Here is a 27,551-nt window from a genome sequence, read left to right on the forward strand (position 1 = left end):
AGTAACGTAAACTCACTAATTTTATGATAAGGCGATGTTACACTTGCCAAAAAACTGCATTGACATGGCGTATTCATATACTGCCACATCAGCATTTGAAAAGCTAAAACCACAAGAAATGACGTCGTTGTGCACTTGTGCTCAATCAGCAGAAATCAAGGGCACACACAACAGTGCACTTTTAACATCTTTTGGCAATGAAACAACATAAAAATAGAAAAATGTTTCAAGTAGTTCCATTTTTTTTATCATTCTCACTCTTGTGTTCATTTCTTTTCTTTTAATATACATTTTTGAACTTAAATATCTTTTATTATACTATTAATAAAAATTATAATGATCGAATATTGATATAGTATTAATTGAGACGAATCAAACAAAATCACACATGATTATATTTTTTCTTGTAAATTGAAAGAAATTGCGAAGATTCTATTTTCGCTCCTTTTAATGCACATTTTCGAACTTAAATATCTTTCATTATACTATTAATAAAAAATTATAATGATCGAATATTGATATAGTATTAATTGAGACGAATCAAACAAGATCACATATAATTAAATTTTTTGTTATACATTGAAAAAAATTGCGAAGTTTCTATTTCAAGTATGAATAACGTAAAAATTTTGATAAAAAAGAACAGCAGAGTAAATACAGAAAGTACGTGACACTTCACACAATACTAATTTCCACTTCCAAAATTAATTCACAGGAAAAAAAATAAGAGAGAGAAAGTAAGACTGTTAGAGAGAGAAACAAACAAAAGGTAAAATGAAGAAAGCCGGCGCCGAGAAGAAGAAAGTCCGGCGATCAGTCGCCGGATCTCCGCAAAGTGGCGGTTCCGACACTCCACCGAAGGTTTCATCGCTTTTTTCTTTTCAATTCTATACAATTTTTTATTATTATCGATGTTTGACTAAATTATTGATGATTTAGGGCTTTAATTTAGTTACAGATCTTGAATTTCATCGTTTCGTTTGTCACATTTTCGGCGTCGAATTTTTGTTAGGTTTGTTTTTGTGTAATTGATATTGCTTGATTTTGTCACATTTTAAGCCTTTGAATTTTGTTTTTTTTGGCTGATCAAATGTTGAATTTTGTTTTTGCGTTTGTTAGTGGAAGATGAATGTGATTTGGTGATGATTCTGTTGTGGATAGATGTTGAATTGTGGTGATGAATTTGAGATTTTTTTTTTACTTGTGTGTGTTTTCTCTGATATTGCTTATGTTTTTGGTTTTTGTTGAATTTTGCACTGTAAGATTATGGTTTGTTAAGTAGGCGACGCAATGCATGTCAATTTACAGTGTGTTTGGTTCATTTTTAGTAAAGGAAAGAAAGGGAAGAGAAAGGAAGGAAAGAGAAAAGAAAAGAATGGAAGAGAAAGGAAAAAAAACCTTAATTTCTCATGTTTGGTATAAATTTTCTCTTTCCTTCCGAATTCCCCCGCTTTTGGGAGGAAAGGAAAGCGAAATTTTATTAAAGAGTCTTTCCTTCCAATTCCTCCCATTTCCTTTCACTTAATTTTTTTTAATGAACCAAACATTGGAAAGTAATAAATTTCCTTCCACTTCCTTTCTTTTCCTTCCAAATTCCTTCTACCAAACAAACTGTTAGTGTTCGCTTTGTTCGAAAATAAGGTACTCGGTAAATTTTTGACAGAGGATTAAAGATTGTATCACCGAAATCATATACTTCCGCTAAGTAAATGTAACACTTTGATATTTTATGTGAGAGTCTTTTGAGAGAAGTGTTACATTTGTTTTAGAATGGAGGAATCACAAATTATGACGGGTGGATGTGAGTATATGACAATCATATTCTTCATAGATTGAGTATGCGAGATGTATAAAGTTTGGTACTTTTTTACTTGGATTATTTTTGTTTTATCTCAAGTACTTTGCCTGATACTTGCAAGTTGCAACATGTGTATGGGCACTTTGACACTTCATTTTAGGCCAAACGATCTTTTATCACACTTTGACATGTATTGTGTCCGACGTGAATACGTTAGTATGAGTAATGTAGGTCTTTTCAATGGATTTGCTCTTGTAGAACCAGGATGAAACAATGAGCATCAGCAAATAGCAATTGATTATACATTTCTATGGATTTATTCTCATTTTTTAAAAGGGCTATTATCTCTATGTCAGATTGAAGGTTTTTCTCTCCTTGCCATGTGACCAAACATACATCATATAGCTCCGTTCTGTTTGTGAAGTGATGTAAATACATGCCTAATTGGAATCTTGATTGTATTATTTCAGAAACAGTCTGCAGAGAAGGATGTGTACCTGTTATTTGCTGAAAAGGTGAGAGACCATAAAGATTTGGAATCAAGGTGGGCAGTTTTACAGGAGACGCGCGTTGAGTACTTCAGAGGGAAGGATTTTGTTGGTTTCTTAAAAACTCATCCTGAGGTTGGAGATATACTTGGATCAGATAAGAATCTAGAAGCGGAAGACATTGCTGATACTTTATTGAAGAAAAACCTCATTGTACGATGTGATCGTGTTGTAAAGACACTAAGGCCGGGCAAGAAGAAGCTGTCAACTTGGCCCGCACATTTGGAGATTTTTCCTGTAAGTTTATTTTCTTGATCAACCAATTTTCGTCCTAGAAAAGCAGGGAAAGTCATGTATGGATAAGTGTATAATATGGTGTAGTATATTTCATTAGTTCAGGACTCTTTCCCCCTCATTGCTCTCTTTACGTGTAAGTCATCATATAGAATCGTAACCACGCAAATACGGCTGATCATAGTATACTGCTCTATGAGGGGAGTGGATAGTGTAGGGAATGCATATTTTTTTCTCACAAAGTTTTTTCACTCCACGCCTTCAAATTGCTTTGCGCTTTAGAGGATTCATGCTGAATGTTGCTGATCAAATATGGTTCAGGTCAAATATGCTGAATATGGCGGGCATGCATTTGTGCCAAAGTCTTTCAGGGGCTTTGGGCAAAAGCTCGTCCTTTTCAATATATCATTTCTATTCTCTTTCTCTTTTCACCCTTATCTCACAAGTTTGCCAACCAAAGTGAAACACTTGTCTTGTTTTAAACATTTTTTTTCTTCTTTTTTGGGTATAAAAGTTTAAAACAAAGTGCTTTCTTTTAGTTATTTATCAAACTGCGTTGATACATCACCCTTTTCATTGGCATTTTTTATATCCTATACGATACCTTTTCTTTCATGGAACCTAATTTCGTACAAGCCTACAAGATATCTTGTTTACATGTATTTGTATCCCTGAAGCCTAGTTTCTACTAGGTTGTGCCAGAAGTTATGTTTGCTAACGTTTCATACAAACTCTTGATTTACATTTTCTAAATGAGGTGAAGATTAGAGGAGTAAAAGGGTGCGCTGCTGAAGACTTGCACATTATTACACTAATCGTAGCAATATCAATGTAGCCATGTAGATATTTTCTCACAACTGTTAGATAAGTAGTAAGTAGTTAATCCGCTTCATTTCTCATGATGTCTGAGCTTAGTCCATCCTCTGTGTTTTGAGATAAGTCTGTAGATCACTAACTCTTTTTTGCAGTTATTCATTCAAAATAAATACTCTGATGGCCTTTCTCAAATATTTGCCATTTGTTTGTGTTCTAAAGACTTTTTGCAAAAAGCATCTCTGATTCAAGTTGATTATGTTTAACTCCTCTGATCACAAACATCAGATTATCTTGATTACTAGCAAATTCTGCACGCGATGCGTGCCTTGTTTTTTTTGATCAAACATAAATTCTAGCCTTTTTGGGAATAAAGAGGTAAAAATTTGAACATTAGATATCTTTTTCGCTAAATTTCGTAGGTTAAGCCTTTATCATTTAATCATTCTTTTATTAATTCTTTTTAACTTATATTCTTTCTTTCAGGTTTTTAAAATTAAACTTGATGAATGATAAAAGAATGTTAAAGTGAATTTTTGTAGGATTTCTTATGTTTTATTAACATAGTCTTTTGTGCTAAAATAATCATTTAACTTTTTTAATTGATTGAATTTTCCATTTTGATATAATACGTGATTGTGTTTGTGAATTGATTGATAAGATATTTAATTGATGTAATATTGCATTTTACATTTTTAAGCATGAATATACTAAATCTTATAATCAATGTTTTTTTTGTGGTTCAACTATAACTTGTTTGCCTTTACTATTTAAGTTAATTTTTTACTGCTATATTAGAGTTTGACTTTTTTTTTTCTTTTTTTATAGTAGTTGATAACCTAATGGGCAATTAAGTAAATTTATAGGGGGACACCATTGCTCCTCCCCTTCCCTTATATAATAGAGATAGGTAAAGGTTCATCAATCATTAGTGTAACAGCTAGATTCTGGCTCTTTGTTCTGAATCCATTTTGTTCACCATCGCGAACCTTGGTTAAACTTAGGCATGGTTTTATTTAAATATTTAATATACGGAGAGTCTTAGGAGAGAAGTGGAGATCATTGTTTGTGGCAAATGTTGCATCGGGATTGGGGGGGGGGGGGGGGAGAGGATGGTTGCACTATCTGGATACTCAGGAATGGGGATGTTTGTAAATTGTACTTGTTATTGTTCTTCTAAGCGTGCAAGGCAGGTTCTTCAGCAGATTACGTTGAATGGGTTATCTTTTCCCTGTTGCGTCACTAACGTTTATGGCTGGAGAAGAGCTATGATTCCGGTATCAGGGAAGAAACTTGCGGTTGTGGTCGCGTTTGCGGCATTGGTTGTGATGACATGGAAGTGGCTTGTAACAGATTTCTAACCTCAACTTTGCATTTTTCAAGTTTAACAAGTAGTCCTTCAACATACTACGACAAAACCTGTCATATGCTTTTACCCTAGTTGATAGCCCATGTCACGTTCTTCTCCCTTCTATAGTGTGTGCATATCATTTTCTCTAGTTGCAATATATGTTTTTCTTTCCTCTTTTTGGCCAATTCTGACAAGTAATGTGCATAACGGGAAAAAAAGTTATAACGTGGCGAGCGAATGTTATGTAATGGACATCGTGGCGAGATTTCTGTGATTTTTGTTGTTGCGTCGTTTAGTGGTATTTCGCAGAACGACAAATTTAAAGCCCATTATAGAACGGGAGTTACATAACGGAACGAAAGAGTGCTTGTTGGCATGCCTCTCTCAAATGTGCAATTTATCAAGAGGCGCATTGCCTCAGCAGTGGCTGAGTAGTATATTGTTTCAAGCTTAGATCAGTTCCTTTGTACAGAATAACGAATTGGTGATCTGAGCTCTGTCACTTGGTTTAGTTCTTGGTGAATCTAGAACAGTGCGTGTGGTTATTCAGGGCTCTAGAATCTGATCTGTGAACTTGTGGTGGTTGTGTAATGTTTCCAAGGATTGAATTTTGTTTGCAGCTGCATGAATTTGAAGGGAAGGGATGGCAAGACTGTAGGCAATGAGATTGTGAGAAGGGAAAGGAACACTGTTGAAGGGTGAAGATGATCAGTGGGGAAATTAGATTGGATTTTGTTTGCTTTGGCCAAGTGGCATGAATGTGAAGAGAAGAGATAGAAAGATGGTTGGTGATTGAGATTGGGTGAAGGGAAAAGAAGATAGTAGAAGGGAGAAGAAGATTAGTGATGGAAATAGATGGAAGGAAAGATAAAACAAAGAAGAAAAGAGAGGAGAAGAAGAATAGAGAAATTGCAGCCAAAATAATGGAATTTTTATCTAATAATCACATATCTAAATCAATAATACATGAGCGTTTTTCTAGGCAGCGTACTAGAACCTTTCCTTAGAATGTTACTGAACAAAAATAATTCCTCTTTAATTTTCTAAGTTTTTCTCTAAAATAAACTTTAGCTTTCGTCAGCTGGTCTTTGTAGATGTTAAGAGTTTTGAAAAGTTGTGTCATTAGATATATGTGAGGCCCTTTGTTCATAGGATGGGGACTTGTTTGCCAAGCATATAGGAAAAGGTTGTTTCATAAGAATACTGCACAAGGCTTATTTCTTAAGAAGGGGATGTGCTGCTGATAATGGATGTGAAATTGGGTTACAAATAATATTCAGAGTTGGTTCAACGCCTTTTAAATGGAAAAGGAAAGAGTCCCATTAAGGGGTTGGGTGCGTATATGGCATGGATGAGGGGGGAGATGGAGATCTTGCCTTTTTCCGATTTCTATTGAGGAGTTTGAGGGTATCTAATGGATTAGAGCAATGTGTTTTGTTGAGTGATTTTAGTGTATAGTTTACAACTTTACAGGGCCTCTAGAGAATACGAGATCTAAATCAGATAATTTTGGTATGGAGGACCAAGTTTTAACACTGACGTCCCCTCCCCCCTCTCTCTCTCTTAATAGATGTTCATCAGACATATTACTGACCTAATTTCTTGAATTGAGTCGTTTGTTTGGAATGGGCCTAGGGGTGCCCGACTGCCTGTTGTTGTACGGTAGCCATGTTGATGCATCTATGGAGAACGAACAGATATTTGGCTTTGGTTTAAGGAGGTTTTAACGGTTCTACATGAGGTTATGATGTAGCAAAAAGCTTTGGTGTTGACATAGGAGGTTTATTCTCATCTGTCTATCTTTGACATCTTCCTCTTTAGAGTTGGTTGTTAGAATAAGATGTGGTTTGGGCTTATGAGGGTTTTGAGATAGCGTAATCTACTTCCATCTTTCCCTTTTACCTCGGTTTCTGATCTTTTGAATTACCTCTTTTAGATGGCGCAGGAGGTGTGATACATCAGAAATTTTAGGCTGTGGAGGATAAAACTTTGTTTTCCATTTGCACTAAATGACACGTCTTTTCCCTTCTTTTTACATTCGCAAGTTTAAGAATGCTCTTAATCTCCTTTTTTGTTTTCTGATCTCAAAATCATTCTTAGGATATCTTCTGTAATTGAGGTTAATATGGATCCCTCTCTTATTAGGTTTGGCTTTCGGGTTGATCAGGTGTGTTCATCTGACCAGAACCTCCTGGCTACTTATACTGAAGTTCCTTTAGGGGCAGTTTCTTCAGGAGCAATATTTGCAGGAGTCATTTTAACAGGTTGACGAAGGATGGTAAGTGTTTGTCTAGCATCTCTGTCTTTAGGTTTTCTCATAGGTTCGGTGTCAGAAAGAACTATCAGGACGGAAAAGAGAGGAAGGCATCTCTTTTTTTCTTGGGTGAGATTTATTATGTGGACCTAAAGAAGAGGAACCCCAACTGTTGTCCAGAAACATGCTCTTGATGGAAGTAGCTATGGCACTTTCCTCTTAAGTTTAGTTCCCTGGCACCTGTCATAAAAATAGTTGTGGCTTTTCAGTTCACATAAGTGATTCCAACATTTGGTATGTATTCCTTCCCATGTTCTTATGTAAAGCTTGGTTTTTGTGTAAAATCTATTCTAGGAAGAGCGTGTGATTCTTTTCATATTCCTCCACCTTTTGACTTTCGGAATGCTACTATAATTGTGTTTATCATCATAGTGGAGGATTTGTTTTCATAAAGTTTCCACTTAGGCCCTCTAGATTAAGGATATGTTCTTTTCACCTTAAAAATAAGTTTCAGGTCTAATAAAGTATAATCAGGAATGGTTAGGTCCAATCAAGTGTAAACACAAGGTGAAATGATGGCTGATCAACTCCAAGTCTCCAATCATGTCTTGTAAGTTCAGTTTAGATAAGTTTAGGTGAAGAGATCATACTCTATATGGTAAGTGAGATTATAAGTTGTGTGTTAGAGGCTCTCTTTTTCAAGTCTTTGAAGATTCTGGGTGGGAGACCCTAATTTTCGATTTGTGTGCTCTGGTACCTCAAGTCTGACAAGATTTTGGGTGGTGAGATCAAGATGCTTTTGATGATACCAACAAGTCCCGCATGGTGTTATGTATTTTAAAGCATGATTTGTTAAACACCAATCCATAACAATGTGACCAGGATTTTTTTCCCCTTGCTTCCAAGGCCACAAACTTGTCACCTAATATCTTCATTTATTTGTCATTGGCATTTTTTCAAGTATTTTCCAACATAATTCTACCAAACCTAACAAAAAATGCATGTGGTAATATTGGGCGAGTAAACAACTTTTTAAACCATTATCTTATTGCAGGTGTTTATATGATGTTTTGCCTATTTTATTGCAGGTGCAGACGTTTTCAGATAATGATGCTTTCTTCGTATGGACATTTATAAAGCGACATCCCTTATGGCAGACACTACTTTCATTCTCCTGGCCCGTTTTGACATTAGCAATTTGCTTGTTTCCAGTATACCCTCACAAGGCCAAGCTTGTGGTACTCTACTCATGTGCTGGCGTTCTTCTACTTATACTATGCCTTCTACTATGTATGTTCCTCATGTCTCAATGTATTTTGTATCACAAAAAGCCAAAATCTAGTGTACAACAGGTGTGTTTGTATACAATGAGCTTAGTCACTATGAATTTTATAAATATTACCTCAAATTACATAAAAGTTAGCTTCGCGAAGGGGTGACTTTAATGTGATATATGGTGACAGTAATGAAATTTGGGGTGAGTAAGCCATTTATATTCAATTACATGCGCTGTACAAGATGCCGCATATTTTTTGTTGGCAGCTGTAGTTTACTCTTGCTGTCCTCTTGTTTAAAGTCATCCACATTATTATCCTGGCATCTTTATTTGATTGTTTTATTCATTCATATTTCTCGACATGTTTTGACTTTGACACTATTGACATACTCTACTTGGACTATTGTTTGTGATTACTATTACAGGAACTTGTTAGATTTGTCTCAACTTTTTACAATCTTTGCTTATTGATGATTACAGATATAAATGTTTGAAGTATTGTATTGACAAATGTTCCTAAAGAAATTGTTCAACTAAAAAAGAATGGACGAAGTATATTAGTGTGCATTAGTAGCTATTATATTCTTGTCGAAGATCACCAGCTGTTATTTTATAGAATGCTATATTGCTATGAATGCAATGTCTCCTATAGCTATCAACTTGAATTATGTTTCCTATATCTCTCTGAATAATATGATTTGTGTATGCCACTGATTTTTGTTTGTTACATTTGCAGTGAGAGCTACAATTTTCGGTACTCTTTGGATACTTCTTGGGAAGCGCGTGTGGATTTTCCCCAACATTCTTGCAGAAGAAGCAACACTAAGTGAGTTGTTCCGTTTTTGGCCTAAAAAGGATGAAGAGGATCCGCCAAAGTGGACTTCACGGCTTTTCTATACTGTTGTATCTATTGTCGTCATATCGGTTTTGAGACATCATGCTCCTGATGAGGCTGCTCGAGCTAGGTTGGTGTCATCTCTTCATATTTATCTTGTCTAGGCCTTATACTTTGTGGAACTTTTCTTTCTAAATCTGCATTTGATTCTACTTGGGTAAATCTTCTGCATTTTGGTGATGATATTGCTTCTTCTTAAGTAAACGTGTCGGGTAATGGTCTATTGGACGATTTTTGACATGGCTTTGGATATGTGAAATCGGGACCAAAACAATCAAGGCCTTCCTGGAGCTGATAAGGTCCAAAACATAGTTTGTTTATTTTTGCATGGCATACTTGTGGCCAAGTCCTTGCAACAAACAATTAGCGTTATTATAGTCATAGAGGGGGCCTGTTCGTATCTATATTCATTGTCTTTTTTCTTCAGAATGGAAAATTTAATTTCCAAGAAATTAGACTAATGGATGCTGAGAGGACCACTGCTTTCCCACTAAGTTCAGACAGCAAAACAATATCTTCAGAGAGTTCATAGTTTAAACAGCGTCTATTTACATATAGACAACCAGACTGAGCATAAAATTTGTCTTCACCCAAACACGTACCTTGTCAATTTTACTGAGCAAGGAAATGTCTGGCCACCTTACCCTAACGGAGACTAGAAACATACATGTCGTTTTTTCTTGTTTCACCTCGTAATAGCACTAATGCCCTAATTTTGGTGTTCAGGTACCAGAGGCGGGTGTCTAACATCATTGATGACGTCTTAGAGTGGTCCCCAAAACTGGCTCTCTCGGGAATGATGAACCCACAACCTGAGGGAGTGAACGTGACGAACTTTCAAAATGAGTCTGCAAGTGGCAGTGGATCAAACTCCGAGGTGCCACCATCTCCAGGTGGTGCAGATGTTGATTTTGGGGATAACCCTGAGGATGGAACTGTAGAGGACACGGAGGATAACAGTGAACAGTCTCAACAAAATCATGATGGTGTATGATCTTAAATTATGTTGTTTATCCTTTTCCTACTAATATTACAATTTTCTGAGTACCATTTTTGTTACAGTTACTTCCCTTTCAAGGTGTAAAACCATGTATTTAAACGTGTGATAGAAAGCTTAGGGATTCCACATCTCTGATCTTTGTTGTTATACCTAAAATAGTAGCGGGTACCCAGCTTCTAGTAGTACTAAATTATTATAAATTAGTCTTCATGAGAAATTTAGTAAGAGTTTGATCTCTGGTCACATTGCTTTGAAAGGTGGTATCAACGGAGATGCTACATGGATAGCCTGATATATATCTACAGTTAATTAAAGGTATATCTACAGTTTTAATTAAAGGTAGTTTAATCACTTGACAATTCTCTAATGGTAGAACTGTATGCTTCCTTGTTATCTGGAGAATGGTTAAGGTATAACCTAGTTCAACTAGGTTTATTCCTTTCTAAGGCCAACGTGTTTCGGTAAGCATATGACTTCCGAGCCAGCAGTGGCTCGCCACCAAACTTGGGAAGTTTTCTGAATTTGATGGAGGGTGTTTATTGTACCGCTTGTATCTCTAATTGCTGTTTGATATAAGTATTGTGAAAAACTTCTTTCGGGAGATGGGGTGGGTTGGTACGAGAAGAATAGGTTAGCCCAACCCAGCATAGCAGGAAATACCGAATTGCTATTCTTCCCAAGCCATTTTTCCCAAGTTGCTTCGAAAGATAAGACGCATAACAGGCATCTACATGACATGCAATGTGGCGTCACACGACACATCAACACATGATCCTGGCTTCAAAGTGTTACGCTCACTCTGGTACCATACATAATGTCAAAGGGGGTCTGGTGAACCGCCAGTGTGTGGTTCAAGTGAGCGGTGAGTCTAAACCTTGTGCAAGCCCAATGTTGTAGGGACTAAAATGAACTACAAATAAGTTAATAAGATGTTTATGTTGATGGAGCGGATTAAGAAATCACTATCGGAATTGGTTAACGACAATTTCATAATGTCAAATCATACCCACGAACAACATTACAATTTTGAAACTGCCAAATTTACTTTGGGAAAAATTTCAGTTCTCCAAATTCAGGCTCACCTTATAGCCTTCAATTTTAATCGTTTTCGAAATCCTCTGAGACCAGTAATACTTTTCGTCGAAAACCTCCCTATGGAGTGCGACACGACTTATAATGCATCACGGTGCTTCGCACCATATGAATTGCTCTAGAATCCAACCAAACGACCAATTTATGATTTTGTGGTGCAGCCACGGAATGACCCTGCAACGGTTGTAAAAGTTGTTCTTATTCCTGTTTAAAGTCGTTGGAGTTCTTAATATATCATCCCAGGTCACCTTGAGTCATCCCACGACATTCGGTGCACGGATCCCGTGAACGTCTAAAATCGTGACTTATCACCTTAAATTTTGACCATTTTAGGGACTCTCTAGGACTGGTCATATTTTTTGTCCAAAACCTTCGTATGGGGTGCGACACGACTTATAATGCATCACGGGTGCTTCGCAACATTTGAATTGCCCAGAATGCCGCCAAATGACCAATTTATGATTTTGTGGTGCAGCCACAGAATAGCCTCGAAATGATCGTAAAAGTTGTTCTAATGCCCGTTTTAAGTCGTGGAAGTTCTTAATATACTATCCCATGTCCCCTCGAGCCATCCCACGACATTCAGTGCACGGGTTCCGTGGACGTCTAAAAGCATGACTTATAACCTTCAATTTTGACCGTTTTAGTGCTCCTCCGAACCCGATCATATTTTTCGCCGCAAACCTTCCTATAGGGTGCGGCACGACGTATAAAGCATTATAGGTGCTTCGCACCATTTGAATTGCCCTAAAATGCCATCAAACAACCCATTTATGATTTTGTGGTGCAGCCACGGAATAGGCCCGAAACGGTCGTAAAAGTTGTTCTAATGCCCGTTCAAAGCCGTGGGAGTTCTTAATATACTATCCCATGTCTCCACGAGCCATCCTCAACATTCAGTGCACGGGTTTCGTGGACATCTAAAAGCGTGACTTATAGCCTTCAATTTTGACAGTTTTAGTGCAACTCCAGACCCGGTGATTTTTTTGTCGAAACCTTTCCTATTTGATGGTGCACGAGTTATAATGCATAGTGGGTGCTTCGCACTATCTGAATTGCCCTAGAATGCCATCAAACAACCCATTTATGATTTTGTGGTGCAGCCACTGAATAGGTGCGAAACGGTCGTAAAAGTTGTTCTAATACCCGTTCAAAGGCGTGGAAGTTCTTAATATACTATCTCATGTCCCCTCAAGCTGCCCACGACATTCAGTGCACAGGTCCCGTGCACGTCGAAAAGCATGACTTATAAGCTTCAATTTTGACCGTTTAAGTGCTCTTCCAAGTCGGGTTTCATTTTTCGTTGAAAACCTTCCTATAGGGTGCGACACAACTTATAAAGCATCATGGGTGGTTCGCACCATCTGAATTGCCCAACAATGCCATCAAACAACCCATCTATGATTTTGTGGTGCAGCCAAGGAATGGGTCCGAAACGGTCGTAAAAGTTGTTCTAATCCCTGTTCAAAGCCGTGGAAGTTCTTAATGTACTATCCTACGTCCCCTCGAGCCATCCCACGACATTCAATACACGGGTCCCGTTGACGTCTAAAAGCGTGACTTATAGTCTTTAATTTTGACCGTTTTAGTGCTCCTCCGTGCCCGGTCATATTTTTTGTCGAAAACCTTCCTGTGGGTGCGACACGATTTATAATGCATCATGGGTGCTTTGCACCATCTGAATTGCCCCAGAATGCCATCAAACCACCCATTTATGATTTTGTGGTGCAGCCATGGAATGGCCCGAAACAGTCGTAAAAGTTGTTCTAATACCCGTTCAAAGCCGTTGGAGTTCTTACTATACTATCTCATGTACCCTCTTGCCATCCCACGACATTCAATGCACGGGTCCCGTGGACGTCTAAAAGCGTGACTTATAGCCTTTAATTTTGACCGTTTTAGTGCAACTTCAGGCCCGGTAATATTTTTTGTCGAAAATCTTCTTATTGGATGCGGCACGACTTATAATGCAAAATTGGTGCTTCGCGCCATATGAATTGCCCGAAAATGCCACCGAACCATCCATTTATGATTTTATGGTGCAGCCATGGAATGACCCCGAAACGGGGCGTAAAAGTTGTTCTAATGTCCGTTCAAAGCCGTGGGAGTTCTTAATATACTATCTCATGTCCCCTCGATCCATCCCACGACATTCAGTGCACAGTTTCTGTGGACATTTAAAAGCGTGACTTATAGCCTTCAATTTTGACCGTTTTAGTGCTCCTCCGGACCCGGTCATATTTTTCGCTGAAAACCTTCCTATAGGGTGCGGTACGACTTATAAAGCTGCATGGGTGCTTCGCACCATCTGAATTGCCCTAGAATGCCATCAAACCACCCATTTGTGATTTTCTAGTGCAGCCACGGAATGACCCCGAAACAGTCGTAAAAGTTGTTCTAATGCCCGTTCAAAGCCGTGGGAGTTCTTAATATACTATGCCACGTACCCTCAATCCATCCCACGACATCCAGTGCACGGGTCCCCTATACGTCTAAAAGCGTGACTTATAGCCTTCAATTTTGACCGTTCTAGTGCTCCTCCGGGCTCAGTCATATTTTTCGTCGAAAACCTTCCTATGAGGTGCGGCACGACTTATAATACATCATGGGTGCTTCGCACCATCTGAATTGCCCAAGAATGCCATCAAACCACCAATTTATGATTTTGTGGTACAGCCAAGGAATGGCCCCGAAACGGTCGTAAAAGTTGTTATAATGCCCGTTCAAAGGCTTGGGAGTTCTTAATATACTATCTCATGTCCCCTCGAGCCATCCCACGACATCAGTGCACGGGTCCCGTGGGCATCTAAAAGCGTGATTTATAGCCTTCAATTTTGACTGTTTTAGTGCTTCTCCGGGCCAGGTCTTATTTTTCGCCGAAAACCTTCCTATGGGGTGCGGCACGACTTATAAAGCATCATGGGTGGTTCGCACCATCTGAATTGCCCCAGAATGCCATCAAACAACCCATTTATGATTTTGTGGTGCAGCCACGGAATGGGCCCGAAACGGTCGTAAAAGTTGTTCTAATGCCCTTTCAAAGGCGTGGGAGTTCTTAATATACTATCCCATGTCCCCTCGAGCCATCCCACGACATTCAGTGCACGGGTCCCGTGGATGTCTAAAAGCGTGACTTATAACCTTAATTTTTTACCGTGTGAGTGCTATTCCAGGCCCGGTCTTATTTTTCGCTGAAAATCTTCCTATAGGGTGCGGCACAACTTATAAAGCATCATGGGAGGTTCGCACCATCTGGATTACCCCAGAATGTCATCAAACAACCCATTTATGATTTTGTGGTATGCCATAGAATGGCCCCGAAACGATCGTAAAAGAAGTTCTTATGCCCGTTCAAAGGTGTGGGAGTTCTTCATATACTTTCTCATGTTCCCTCGAGCCATCCCACGACATTTGGTGCACGTGTCACGCGGACGTCTAAAAGCGTGACTTACCGCCTTCAATTTTGACTGTTTTAGGGCTACTCGGAGTTCGATCATATTTTTCACTGAAAACCTACAAATGGAGTGCGGCACGACTTATAATGTATCATGCGTGCATCGCACCATATTAATTGCACTAGAATGTCACCAAACGACCCATTTATGATTTTGTAGTGCAATCACGAAAGAACCCCGAGACAATATTAGAAGTTATTCTTATACCCGTTCAAAGCCTTTGGACTTCTTAATACTAAGTCCTAACTTTTTTTGCCGAAGTGATGATCAAATTGGGATTATTGGTTGAGTTTGTAACATAATTGGGATTATTGAGTTTGTAACATCAAATTGAGCAGGTACTTAGTTTCTTCCATTATCATTGACACATTTCTTGCCGAATTAGATTTTGCCTTAGTCAAAAAGTGACGCAGATATTAATGCTATACTTACAGTGAACTAACCCACGGCTGCAAACTTAACAGCTATACCTAAAGTTATATGCCCAAGCAAAATAAGTTCAAACGACTAACTGTTTCATAACAATTTTTGGACTCCCATCATCTTGTGGGGTGCAAACCACAGCCAAAGCCTGCAAGTTAAATATGTTGAATGAAATTCTCTTGAAGAAATGATACAAAGCCTCCAAAAGACAAACCTATCTGTTCCAAACATTTCATGCGATGTAGCCAGTCCAAAGTATATTAATGTCACAAATACGAACCTAACAGCATCATAAAACCTATGAACTATACAAAGTACTAACATGAACAAAAGTCGATATGGAACTTAAAACTGCTACCAAATGATATCTTAGCCTCGTTATCTTTCCTCACTAACCTAAAGCTCTGAACTACAGAAAAAACTACAAACTGTACATAATCCAGAGGGTAAACCGATTAGCACGAAGGCTATAGATTTGCTACTTTGCTATCCAATTGTATCCTACTCTCCCTGCCAACCACAAGCACTATAAAACAGCCAAGAATGATTTGCCGCTCAGCCATCTAAAGCCAAGAGAAGATCCAATCTGAATCTGCCATTAAAAGGTAAAGAGAATAGGACATATACATCTTCTACCCAGGTAGTCGAATTCTCGGCACTCTCAATGTACACTCAAGCTCATCACATGGCCAGTGCACATTGAGGAGCCTGATCAGTGGACATGCCGTTACCCCATTGCTGGTTAGACTGACCCTCCCCAGCTCTAGTTCCCCCTGAGCCATTGGAGATGTCTGCGTGTTCATCACGAGTCCCATGCGATCGGGATCCTCCTGCATCTGGATGGACATTGGAATATTTTAGTGGTCAAAGAAGAATAAGCTTAGCATTGTGAAAACGATCCAATCTAGGAGGACCCTCATACCTGAATTTTTGTTTCCCTCCTCAGCAGAGTGGCTGGAACCTTCAGCTTCACCCTTCTTTGCAAAACGTCCTCCCGTACCTCTTGCCCTTCTTAGAGCATGTTGGTGTCGAGACTCGTGTAGATAAGGCTACAGAAAAATAAACTGCTAAGAACTAACAATTCCTAGCTAAGGAAAACAGCAGATTAATGGTGACAAATGACAGAATGAGATAGATTTGTATTAGGAAAATCACAGCAATTTCTCCCAGTACAATCCTTACATTCGAGAGGTAAGGAACTCTCCCAAATCACACTTTTCTCTATTATTTTCTGGATAATCCCTTACTGAGGACACAGCCCCTATATAAACAAAAACTCTTTCTCTCACTACATTTCTCCTCCTGACACTTAACCGCATTCTGTTATGGTTGGGAATTATTCTCTCCCTCCACCATTCTTTCTGTGCCAGCTGGTGATGTGTGATTAATGACCTCAACATCCTGATTTGGATTAATGACCCTAGTACCCTTGGTTCCCTTATCCTTCTTTCTCCTTCTGTAATACGTGTGCACTATGGGAGGGCCAGAATTAGGTGAGGTCATAGCAATACCCCGGGCCAATTTGAGCACCTTGTCCTCAAGGTGGAATGTAGGGAAACGGGCCTGAAGGAGTTTAGCATCCTCCCAAGTGGCTTCATATACTGGCAGTTTGTCCCACTGAATGAGAACCTCAGACACTTCAGTTGGAGTAGTAGTGCTGTACTTAATATCCAACACCTCAGCAGGGGTAGTGTCCATGACCAACTCAGGGGTGAGTTGAGGAGGTATGGTGGGTGAAGCTGGAGGGTCCCCAATAAATTGTTTAAGCTGCGAGACATGGAATACAGGATGTATTTTGGTTTCTGGAGGCAACTGCAACTGGTATGCCACCTGCCCTACTGCCTTAGTGATCTGGAAAGGCCCATAGAATCGAGGAGACAGCTTTCATTGATCCGTTTAGCTAGAGATTGCTGCCTGTAAGGTTGTAACCTTAAATAAACCCAGTCCCCAACAGCATAGTGCACTTCCCTCCTCTTCTTATCTGCCTGCAATTTCATACTGTGCTGTGCCTTCAACAGATGAAATTTCAGGTCATCCAAAGTTGCATCTCTGTCCATAAGTTGCTCTGCTAACGAAAGTACTGACGTACTTCCCTGTTCATATTTGAACAATGTGGGAGGGTCCTACCATAGACAATCTTGTAGGGAGTGTACTGAGTTGAAGAATGCTTGGAAGTATTATACCAATATTCTGCCCAAGGCAGCCATGTAGCCCAAGTCTTGGGTTTTCCAGCTATGAAACATCGAAGGTAAGCCTCTAGAGTCTTATTCACCACCTCAGTTTGGCCATCAGACTGAGGGTGATAAGATGTGCTGCGATGCAAGTTGGTGCCTTGTAACTTGAATAACTCCCTCCAAAAGATACTCATGAAAACCTTGTCTCTGTCAGAAACAATGGTCTGAGGGAAGCCATGAAGTCTCACCACTTCTTTAATGAAAATGGCAGCCACTGATAATGCCGTGAAGGGATGCTTTAGACCAATAAAGTGGCTATACTTCGATAATCTATCGACCACCACCAAGATAGTGTCCCATCCCAGAGACTTTGGAAGGCCTTCCACAAAGTCCATAGAGAGGTCTGCCCATACCTTGTCTGGTATAGGGAGGGGCTGCAAAAGACCAGCGGGACTGAGGGAGGATGTCTTTTGTTGCTGACACACAGAACAGCCCTGCACATACTGAGTAACATCCTTTTTCATACCTTGCCAATACCACTCAGCAGCAATTCTTTGGTAAGTTTTAAAAATACCAGAGTGGCCTCCTACTGGGGAAGTGTGATACTCCATCATGAGAGTGGTGGGTAAACTGGATGACTTGGGAACCACCAACCTGCCCTTGAATTTTAACAACCCATGCTCCACTGATACCCTGTTATCTGAGTGTCCCCTGATGCCACAGATGCTGTTATTTGCTGTAACGCTTCATCCGTTGGATAATCTGAATGAGCTCAGACCAACTGGGAGTATGGGAGGAGAGAATAGCATTACATTCTGGAGTGGAGGAGTGGCTTCTTGATAAAGCATCTGCAATACGATTTTGTGCCCCTGGTTTATACTTGATTTCGAAATCAAAACCGAGGAGTTTGCCTACCCACTTCTGATATTCAGGCCCAATTTCTCTCTGATTCACTAAGTACTTCAAACTTGTTGATCTGAATGAATGATAAGTGACGACCCAGCAGGTAATGTCTCCACTTTTGTACGGAAAGGACCACTGCCATCAACTCCTTTTCGTATATAGACTTAGCCTGGGCACGCACACCTAAGACCTTGCTGTAGTAAGCAATGGGGTGGCTTTGTTGCAACAGAACAGCCCCCAACCCATACCCTGAAGCATCAGCTTCAATCACAAAAGGGAGGGTGAAATCTGGCATACGAAGAATGGGGGCTTTGGTCAGAGCCACCTTTAAGGACTGAAAAGCTGCTGTAGCATCTGATGTCCAGCCAAATGAGTCTTTCTTGAGTTGCTGTGTGAGTGGCTGGGCTATGGCAGCATATCCTTGCACAAATCGTCTGTAATATCCTGTCAACCCCAAGAACCCTCGAAGGTCCCTTAAGGTTTTGGGGGTGGGCCAAGCTAACATAGCTTGGACTTTGGACTGGTCCATAGCCACTCCTTTAGCTGAGATAATGTGTCCCAAGTAAGCCACTTCTTCCTTTCCAAAATCACACTTCTTCCAGTTTGCGTACAACTGATTCTCCTGCAATATCCCATCACCACCGCCAAATGTTCCCTATGCTGCTGCAAACTACCACTGTACACCAGTATATCATCAAAAAAATACCAGAACAAACTTGCGCAAATATGGCCGGAACACTTCATTCATGAGTGCTTGAAAAGTTGCCGGGGCGTTAGTTAACCCAAATGGCATGACAAGAAATTCATAGTGCCCTTCATGAGTTCAAAAGCCGTTTTATGAACATCATCTTTTTTCATTCTTATCTGATGATACCCCGATTTTAGGTCCAGTTTAGTAAAGACAGATGACCCATGCAATTCATCAAGTAACTCATCAATTACAGGAATCGGGTATTTATCAGGAACAGTAACGTGATTAAGTGCCCTATAATCAACACAAAATCTCCAAGATCCATCTTTCTTCTTAACTAACAAAACCGGGCTAGAAAAAGCACTATGAGATGCTTGTATGATTCCGGCAGCCAACATATCAGAAATTAATTTTTCAATTTCATCCTTTTGTGATTGTGGGTATCTGTAAGGTCGAACACTAACTGGGTCTGTACCATGCTTCAAATTAATGGCATGTTCATGGTTCCTACTAGGAGGAAGTCCATGTGGCATGTAAATACCTGATCAAACGCTACAAGCACAGGTTGGAGACACTCTGGAACGGTGGTCAGATCCTGTCCTTCACCACCTTCAGCTAGGTGGGTGAGCTCCACCAGATAACCCCCACCTTCTTTTTTCAATGTCTTCACCATTGATTTAAGGGAAACGCCAGACCTGCTCAACGTTGGATCCCCTTTGAGGGTGATGGTGCGGTTGTCCTTCTTGTACTGCAAGGTTTGAGTCTTCCAATTAGTCACCATAGTGCCTAGTTTTTCGAGCCACTGGATCCCCAGAATTACTTCAGAGTTACCTAAAGGTAAGGGTAGGTAATCTTCCACCACTTCTTCGCCTTGCAACAACATCATCACTGACTTACACTCTCCTCTCCCCTGAACTTCAGCTCCTGTGCCTAAAGAGACCTAAAAGTCTTGGATGGGGTGATTGGAATTTGTAGCCTAGCCACGGTATCCAGGGAGATAAAATTATGTGTGGCCCCAGGGTCCACCATAACTATGACAGATTCTCCATTAATGGAACCCTCCATTTTCAAAGTTTTGGGACTGGAAATTCCCATAACGGAATTAAGAGAGATTTCCGTTTAGGGTTCAGGTTGTTGGCTTGTGGGTGAGTCAAGGATGGTGGGGTCTGCCATTTCTCCATACTCCACATCTTCTTCCTCTTGACCAAGTAAATGCTCAACTCCTTCCTTTTGCATCTATGCCTGCAGTCCACTTTTCATCACATTTAAAACAGAGACCCTTTCTCTTTTATACTGCAATTCCTTCTCACTTAATCTCCTTATTTCTCCAAAAGGTTTCGCTATGGGTAATGGGTTCAAATTTCGGGTTTGGGCTGTGGATTGTGTTGAGTAGGCAGGTGAAGAAGCTGAGGTGTTTGAAAAATGAGTCTGGGCTGGGTGTGAAGAGAAGTGGGATTTTTGTGAGTTTGAGTAGATGGATGGGGTGTAAGAATGGGTTGAAGAGTTGGAATTAAAATTCCTGGGTTCCCATCTGCGTTTGGGCTGGGTCAGGCTCAGTTTAGTTTCAATCTGGACCGCTAGCTCCATAGCATGGTCAGGCTCAGATTAATGGTGACAAATGACAGAATGAGATAGATTTGTATTAGGAAAATCACAGCAATTTCTCCCAGTACAATCCTTACATTCGAGAGGTAAGGAACTCTCCCAAATCACACTTTTCTCTATTATTTTCTGGATAATCCCTTACTGAGGACACAGCCCCTATATAAACAAAAACTCTTTCTCTCACTACATTTCTCCTCCTGACACTTAACCGCATTCTGTTATGGTTGGGAATTATTCTCTCCCTCCACCATTCTTTCTGTGCCAGCTGGTGATGTGTGATTAATGACCTCAACATCCTGATTTGGATTAATGACCCTAGTACCCTTGGTTCCCTTATCCTTCTTTCTCCTTCTGTAATACGTGTGCACTATGGGAGGGCCAGAATTAGGTGAGGTCATAGCATAAACTTCAGATGTGATACCCATTGGAGATGACATCATAAAGTACTGCAACAGACCAATACTAGGGAGTAGGGACACAAAAAAGATGAAACCTGGCAAAGTTCAACCTTAAATTTGAACAAAGCATGATAACAACTAAGAATAAGAATAAAACAGAAGTACAAAAACAATAAATTGCGTACATAAACCATTGAACTAATGCAACAGAACAATCAGCCCACTTTGATCAAGTTACAAGGAAAACATGCATCAACTAAGCGCCTACCTTTCTGATTTTGATAAGTTTCCTTTCCAGCTCAGCTTTGGCACGAACCTGCCTCCGTCTTAAGATACCATGATACTGCTTAGCATTAACATAAACAGGTTCTTGTGCCATCTCAAGAGGCAGAGGCATCCTAGGTTGATGCATCCCATAAAACTGAGGAGGAACCTGACCAAATCATACAATAAAGAGAACAATAAGTCATTCAGCATCACCAAACTTAATCCTGAGGAACAAAAAAACAGGAAATTTGGTTGCCCATAATAAAGGATGAAGTTAGCTGACATGGAATATAATAGAACTCATTCAAGATCACCAATCTGGTAGATATAACAAAATACTTGGAAATGCGAGAACTAAATACGTTGTAAACCCTCAAAAATCAGATTCAATTTCCCAGAGTACAATGGTGTTAAATTCAGGATCCACGAGGCTCAAGAGATGCTAGATGTGCAGGCTTTAGAGCTATTTATACGTTCAAAAAGAGAGAAAGTGAGTCAAAATCTTCACGATGAATTATATAAATCTTTTGGATAGCACACTGCCTGGCATTCCCAGGGCCCTAGTAGACAAGGTTCTGGGGTAGGTTTGGAGTTCCAAATTTAACAATTTTATGCACTTACTTTAAATGCAGCAGAAATTTATCCAGGACCCAAAGTACTCGAGCTTGCAAAGTTCGGTTCATACAGCAAAAAAAATCTTATGGAAATTGAGCCTTGCAACCTAGAATAGACAACTTCAGATTTGGACTTAGTTAGCTTTGAATACATATTGAATATAACTAACATGCACAACCTTACTGTCCTCATAATATCATTCTAACACTAGAAGATTCCTTTAAACTTCCAACCTACAGAAATTGTCACTTCATTTATCACAAGGCTAACCACAAGCACTAGCATCTATTAGCACAAGTTGTCATTTCATTCATCACGAGGTTATCCACCACTACCATCTATTAACATAAGTTGTCTATTCGTTTATTGATGGAGACTTAACTAGGACCTGGAAAAAAGGACCTATACTAGGTCTCTGGAAGTATAGTTGCTCATCGGTCAATTATGCAGGAGATTCACCACCACAATAAGCTATGAATGCATCTATTGTTCATGCTCTCGGTAAAATTGGAAACCTGCAGCAATACTTTCTTCACATGTTCCTAGTCTGAAGCTGCATTGAGCAAAATACAATGTGTGTGGATTTGACAGTGGAAGTGGATTTCGTTATGTACTGATTGCAAGATAAAACCTTCAACTTTATACATAATTATTCTATCAGATGCAGTGTAACTGCAGGAATTTCTCACACACGGAAAACGGATGCAAAAGATATTATGTAATAGTTAGTTAAGAAAGTGATGTCTAGTGGAGATAGCAATCTCTCCAATTTTAGAAGTTTGTGTATCAGGGAATGAGCTGAGCAATCCAATTTAGGATGAAAAGGCTAATTATTGCTACTGCTGTATAATTACATCCTATAACATCAGTCTTAGTTGCCGCTTCTTGGGGCGTGTTGATGCTTTCACTTCCCTCAAACCTTCCTAGTTCCTAATTAGTGAGGCAGATTACCACCTTTATGCCATAACTGAGGCTGATGTAATGAGATGTTAGTTTAACTTTCTTAATTGTGCCAGAAAAGCCATCTGCACACTGCCATAATTCACTTGCTTTGGCAATCCGATTGTGTAAACTTCTTGACACTTGGGGTATGGAAAAAATTGAACAAGTGAAATTTATTTTATAAAAAAACTAGGTTATACATTCACATCACAGATATCCATAGCGGAGAATAACCATATACAAGAACTCCGAATCCGCAGACCAACAAGCTAGATTTACAGAACACAACTATTAATTTGTTTCTATCTTTCCTTTTCCTTTGACAATGCTCTTGCCCTAAAAACTGATTTGGGTTTGTATAGTAATCCTTTTAAGACATCTAGAACATGAACACCACAGTGGAACTGAAGAAAAATCTAGTCTCACCCATTTCTCCTAAGACAAGTAATTCTTCAGCTAAGAAAACCTTAAATTACCTACCAAGGGCTGAGGTCCATAAGCAGCCATCATTCCTCCATAGTAGAGATCAGGATAAGGAGTTGACGCGCATGCCTGCAGACAGAGTAAGATTTAAAATATATATAATTTGATAGAGTCTGTCTACAAAATGTATCACCATTTGCGCACTCTAGCAAAGACAACAGAAGGTAGCATGTATCACTTACAATTGAGTGACCAACAAGTTCGAGTTGTGGATGCTGTGAAAAGTAATCCCCACTTCCAAGAGACATACTGGACTCACCATATTGTGATTTATGGAGCTCATGCCCTGAGCTACCATCTAGAACAGCACAGATCTTGTTAGCGCAGTGAAAAAATTCACATTCAGGTTCCTTTCATGAAAAAGGATATTCAATTCTTACTTAGCAATGCATTCCAATCATAGCAGTATAACAAAAAAAAGTCCAGAACAACAGAGAAACTTCCTGTCTATAATGACCAACCCCAGTCCGGTTTCCATGCACAAGCCAATCCAGCCTTTCCACCTCCCCCCAAAACAAACAAAATTATTGATAAACTAAGAAATACAAGACGCTGTTTCAAAAAGCATAAGAACATGTCCATACCTCGAGGGGTAGAAGTTGATCCCGTAGTTTCAGAGTCCTTGCTGGTCTCATCTTCATCATCCCCCGCATTTGACAGTGACTGGTCATCTTTAGATCCTGACATCTCAACGGGATTATCTAACAATGTATGTTTAAGTGCATTTCCACCTGCATCTGTTATAGGAAATTGACCATATCCAGCCGTTCGCCACCACTGTTCAGAACAGACTGCTGATGGGGGAGTAGTAGTATGAGAACTGGGCTCTGGTTGGTTTGCCAGAATAGACTTTGATGGCATGCTTTAGAAGCACACTAACTTGGCATCAATCACCAGATATACAACTCAGCCTCTGCAAATCGCAACATGTTTACTGCGATCAGTCTAATATAAATCTAAATAATAGTATTACCAGACCAACCATGCTAATTCAATAATGCAAAAATACAATCTAAAATCCTTAGCTAAGAAATTTGAGCATGCATCTTCTCTTGCCAACTCCTAAATTCTTCTGATTACTTCACTAATCAACTTTTTTTTCATAATCTCAGTCTACTACATATGTCAAAGAATTGAGCAACCTTGGTCATCATATGTGTTATTGTGTTTTTACCTTTCCTCATATTTATCATACCTTCTCTAATTTACTCTATCTATTCTTCTTATTTACTTGTACTAACAAAGGTTATCTCCTCCTCTAGTACAGTACTAGTTACATCCATTATCAAATATAACCTATCTACTCACCAGGAGTAAGATCACAAATATCTTGGGTATAGATATATAGATAACCTAATACCAAAACATGAAATTGAAATACAAAATGAAGAATTAATGTGTGTTTTCTCAACATCATCCTCATCCTCTCTTATCACCATTTAAGGGACTCTATTTCTAATTTTATTAATTCAATCAAGCGGCTTTTTAACAAAAAGATTTCAGGACTCATTAGAAGTCACATATTCAAGTGTTATATAATACAAGTTAGTTTATAGTATTGTAACTTCATTCATCCATAAATTTCCACTAGTTAAAGAAGGCCAATTTCTTTTTAACATAATCAAGATACTAAATTCACCAACTTGCAGTACATAGCAAGAACAATTGTTCAAGTTCCCAAAAGACCTAAGACCTAGTCAAGGCTCAATCAAGCTTCATAAGTACTGAGCCCAATTCAAGCTTTTAGAAGGAATCGGCTCATTTTGGGCCAGTTCAGTAAGATACAAATCTCCAAGCACTTAAGTCACCCCTTCAAAACCCTTCACTAATCATGCCATCTAATAGAATCATCTAAAACATAGTTGCATGAAGCCGAATCGCCACTTTCCCGGACAGGAAGATATGGGAATTCAGATCACCTAAATCAATTGTCAGGGTTCACATAATTCTCAAAGAAAAGTAACAAGGGTTTTTGTCATCCAACACAAATATCTATATTGCAATTACTTCATTATATTATTTGCACTCAAAACCTCCTAAAATGGTGAACTTTCAGAAAATTGAACATGCAGAGTTGCCCACAAAATTGCCAACCTCAAAACATTTTTGAAGCTGAGAGATCAAATTAAAAGTAAAACAACAAAAATCTGAGCAAAAAGAAAACAAGCAAAAATTCCCAATTTTTGAAGAAGCATGCAAGACTAATCAAATTGAAACCTGAGAATCACATAAATCTAATATTCAATATTCAAGTTCAACCAAAAGAAACTGATATTCCAATGCAAATCCCAACAACAAAAGACTAATATCCACAATTAATCGTTTTACCAATTCCAAATTCAATCAACAACGAAATTCAAACACACAAAATCAGAAACAATCAACACAAAATTCTCTAAATAATTCAAACTTCCAAAAACATCGACATGCAAAAACCCTAACAATTCAACAACTAAACCATAAAACAAACAATAAAAATCCAAAATTCGCATCAAATTCTCAAAACTAACACAAATTACAACACAAACAACAACGCACAAAACATAATTAATCAAAAATCAAACCAATCGAATAAAAAAAAACCGACTTACTTGTACAAAATTGCTTAATCGGACAAAAGAGGTGAAAATAGCAAGTATAAAACCCTAAAATTTTGGGGATTTTGAATTGTGGAAAATTCTTGTAATTAGTTAAATTAAATTGAAATTCACCTAAAATTGCTTTTTTTTTTCTTTTTTCCCTCTTTCTATTTTCTCTCTCTCCTCCAATCTTGTGAAGAAGAAAGTCGCTGCAAGTCTTCGTTGGGTGGTCTTTTTTTTTTTGAAATAAAATAATAAAATTAAAAAAAAAATAGAAGAAGAAAAAAAAAAGGAAATGAAGAAATGAAAAATAAAATTGAGAGGAGGAAAATGAAGGACAACGCAACGTAGAAAGTATGGCATCTGAGTGACACGTTGAAATCTTCACTGCCCTCGTGTTACTTCACTATACCTGCTACTTTCATTCTAGCCGCCACTAGTTTTCAGCCAAGTTTTTTTTTTTTTTCTTTTCATTTTAGGGTTAAAATAATTATGAAAAATATTATATATGTATATGTATGTATGTATGTATGTATGTATATATTTATATATAAAGTATTTTATTTGTGAATTGTGTCATGGTATCAGAGCATTACGAAGAATGTGAATGTCTATAAGCTCATGATGTTAAGGTAAGGGGGTTCTGATGCCATTAAGTGAGAGGTACTTGTAGGAGAATTCTCCACCTCCTTCTAAGTGCTTGAGGTTATAGGTTGGGTCCTGTGTGAGGGCAGTCCAAAAGTCATTTATCTTATCAATTAAAAAAATTTACATGTATCAGCGTATATTTAAGATCATGTGTATTAACGTGTACTTTATTTAGCGTATTATTGTGATAGATGAACATGTTACAACATTGAAAATATAGTAATACTTGTAAATGTTTACTTATCATTGGTAAATTAGTAATATATATATGATGAATGTTGAATGTCCATATAGAATTGTTGAGAAGGTTAAATTGAGGAACTTTTAATAACACTCAAAAGACATTTAAGGTTAAACTACATATACGACTTTATTAAAGGTTATTGTTCTTTCTAGTGTTCATGCATAGAACTACAATACAAAAGTATTAATGTAAATGTGATTCGACTTCATATATTTGATTTATTTCGTATCCAAAACTTTAAAAATTAATTGTGCCAACATCCATATTACACGATATTATAGTATATGGGAGTTGTGGTGACGTTTAAGCAATCTGATCAATATATAAATCACACGAAAAGAAAATATGGAGTTTAAAATTTCTCTACTAAGCCTTCTTACCAAATTTGCAATATAGATGAATTTATAAGTTACAAAGACTCAACATTTAATTTGAATGTAAATCAAATGACGTGAGTGGTTAAGAGCCTTTCGCTTTTTAACCAAGTTCTCAAGTTCAAGCCTTGGGCATGGAAAAAATCAAAGTTGGGAGGGATGCTACCCATTGAGGTATCTATACAAACTCTCGCGGGAGATTAGTCCACTCGCCGAAAATGGTGAGAAACTCCTCGTAGTAAGACAAAAAAAAATATCACACATTTACATTTTAATTTCTTTCATAGTACCATATAACGAAGAGGACGTAGACGTGTAAAGGGCAAATATAAGCATATAATATACAGTACACTGAGAAATAAATCACTGTAAATATCATGTGACTTTGGGCCATATAAAAAGGCTTGATTGTAATGACAAAAGCTAATGAATAATAGTTCTAGAAGAGTCCTAATATAAAAAAATAAAAACAAATGATGATATCTTCAA

General features: G+C 38.5%; 2 protein-coding genes across 2 annotated transcripts; one reads left to right on the plus strand and one right to left on the minus strand.

Moving 5' to 3' along the window:
* The first annotated feature begins 677 nt into the window (after nt 1-677).
* Nucleotides 678-10,412, plus strand: LOC104889992 (translocation protein SEC62). Its single transcript, XM_010675344.4, has 5 exons — nt 678-861; nt 2,269-2,583; nt 8,087-8,288; nt 9,011-9,239; nt 9,896-10,412. The coding sequence occupies exons 1-5, from the start codon at nt 775-777 to the stop codon at nt 10,161-10,163; spliced, it is 1,101 nt and encodes a 366-aa protein (XP_010673646.2). The 5' UTR covers nt 678-774; the 3' UTR covers nt 10,164-10,412.
* A 4,946-nt stretch (nt 10,413-15,358) lies between these two features.
* Nucleotides 15,359-26,048, minus strand: LOC104889991 (nuclear transcription factor Y subunit A-1). The gene is made up of 7 exons (XM_010675343.4): nt 25,809-26,048; nt 23,802-24,130; nt 23,400-23,515; nt 23,215-23,286; nt 21,179-21,343; nt 16,062-16,188; nt 15,359-15,975 (listed from the first exon to the last, which is right to left on the minus strand). Exons 2-7 carry the CDS (start codon nt 24,076-24,078, stop codon nt 15,821-15,823), a joined length of 912 nt encoding a protein of 303 aa, XP_010673645.2. The 5' UTR covers nt 24,079-24,130; nt 25,809-26,048; the 3' UTR covers nt 15,359-15,820.
* Nucleotides 26,049-27,551: the final 1,503 nt, after the last annotated feature.

The sequence above is a fragment of the Beta vulgaris genome, chromosome 4 (genome assembly GCF_026745355.1).
Source record: "Beta vulgaris subsp. vulgaris cultivar EL10 chromosome 4, EL10.2, whole genome shotgun sequence".
Classification (NCBI taxonomy): domain Eukaryota; kingdom Viridiplantae; phylum Streptophyta; class Magnoliopsida; order Caryophyllales; family Amaranthaceae; genus Beta; species Beta vulgaris.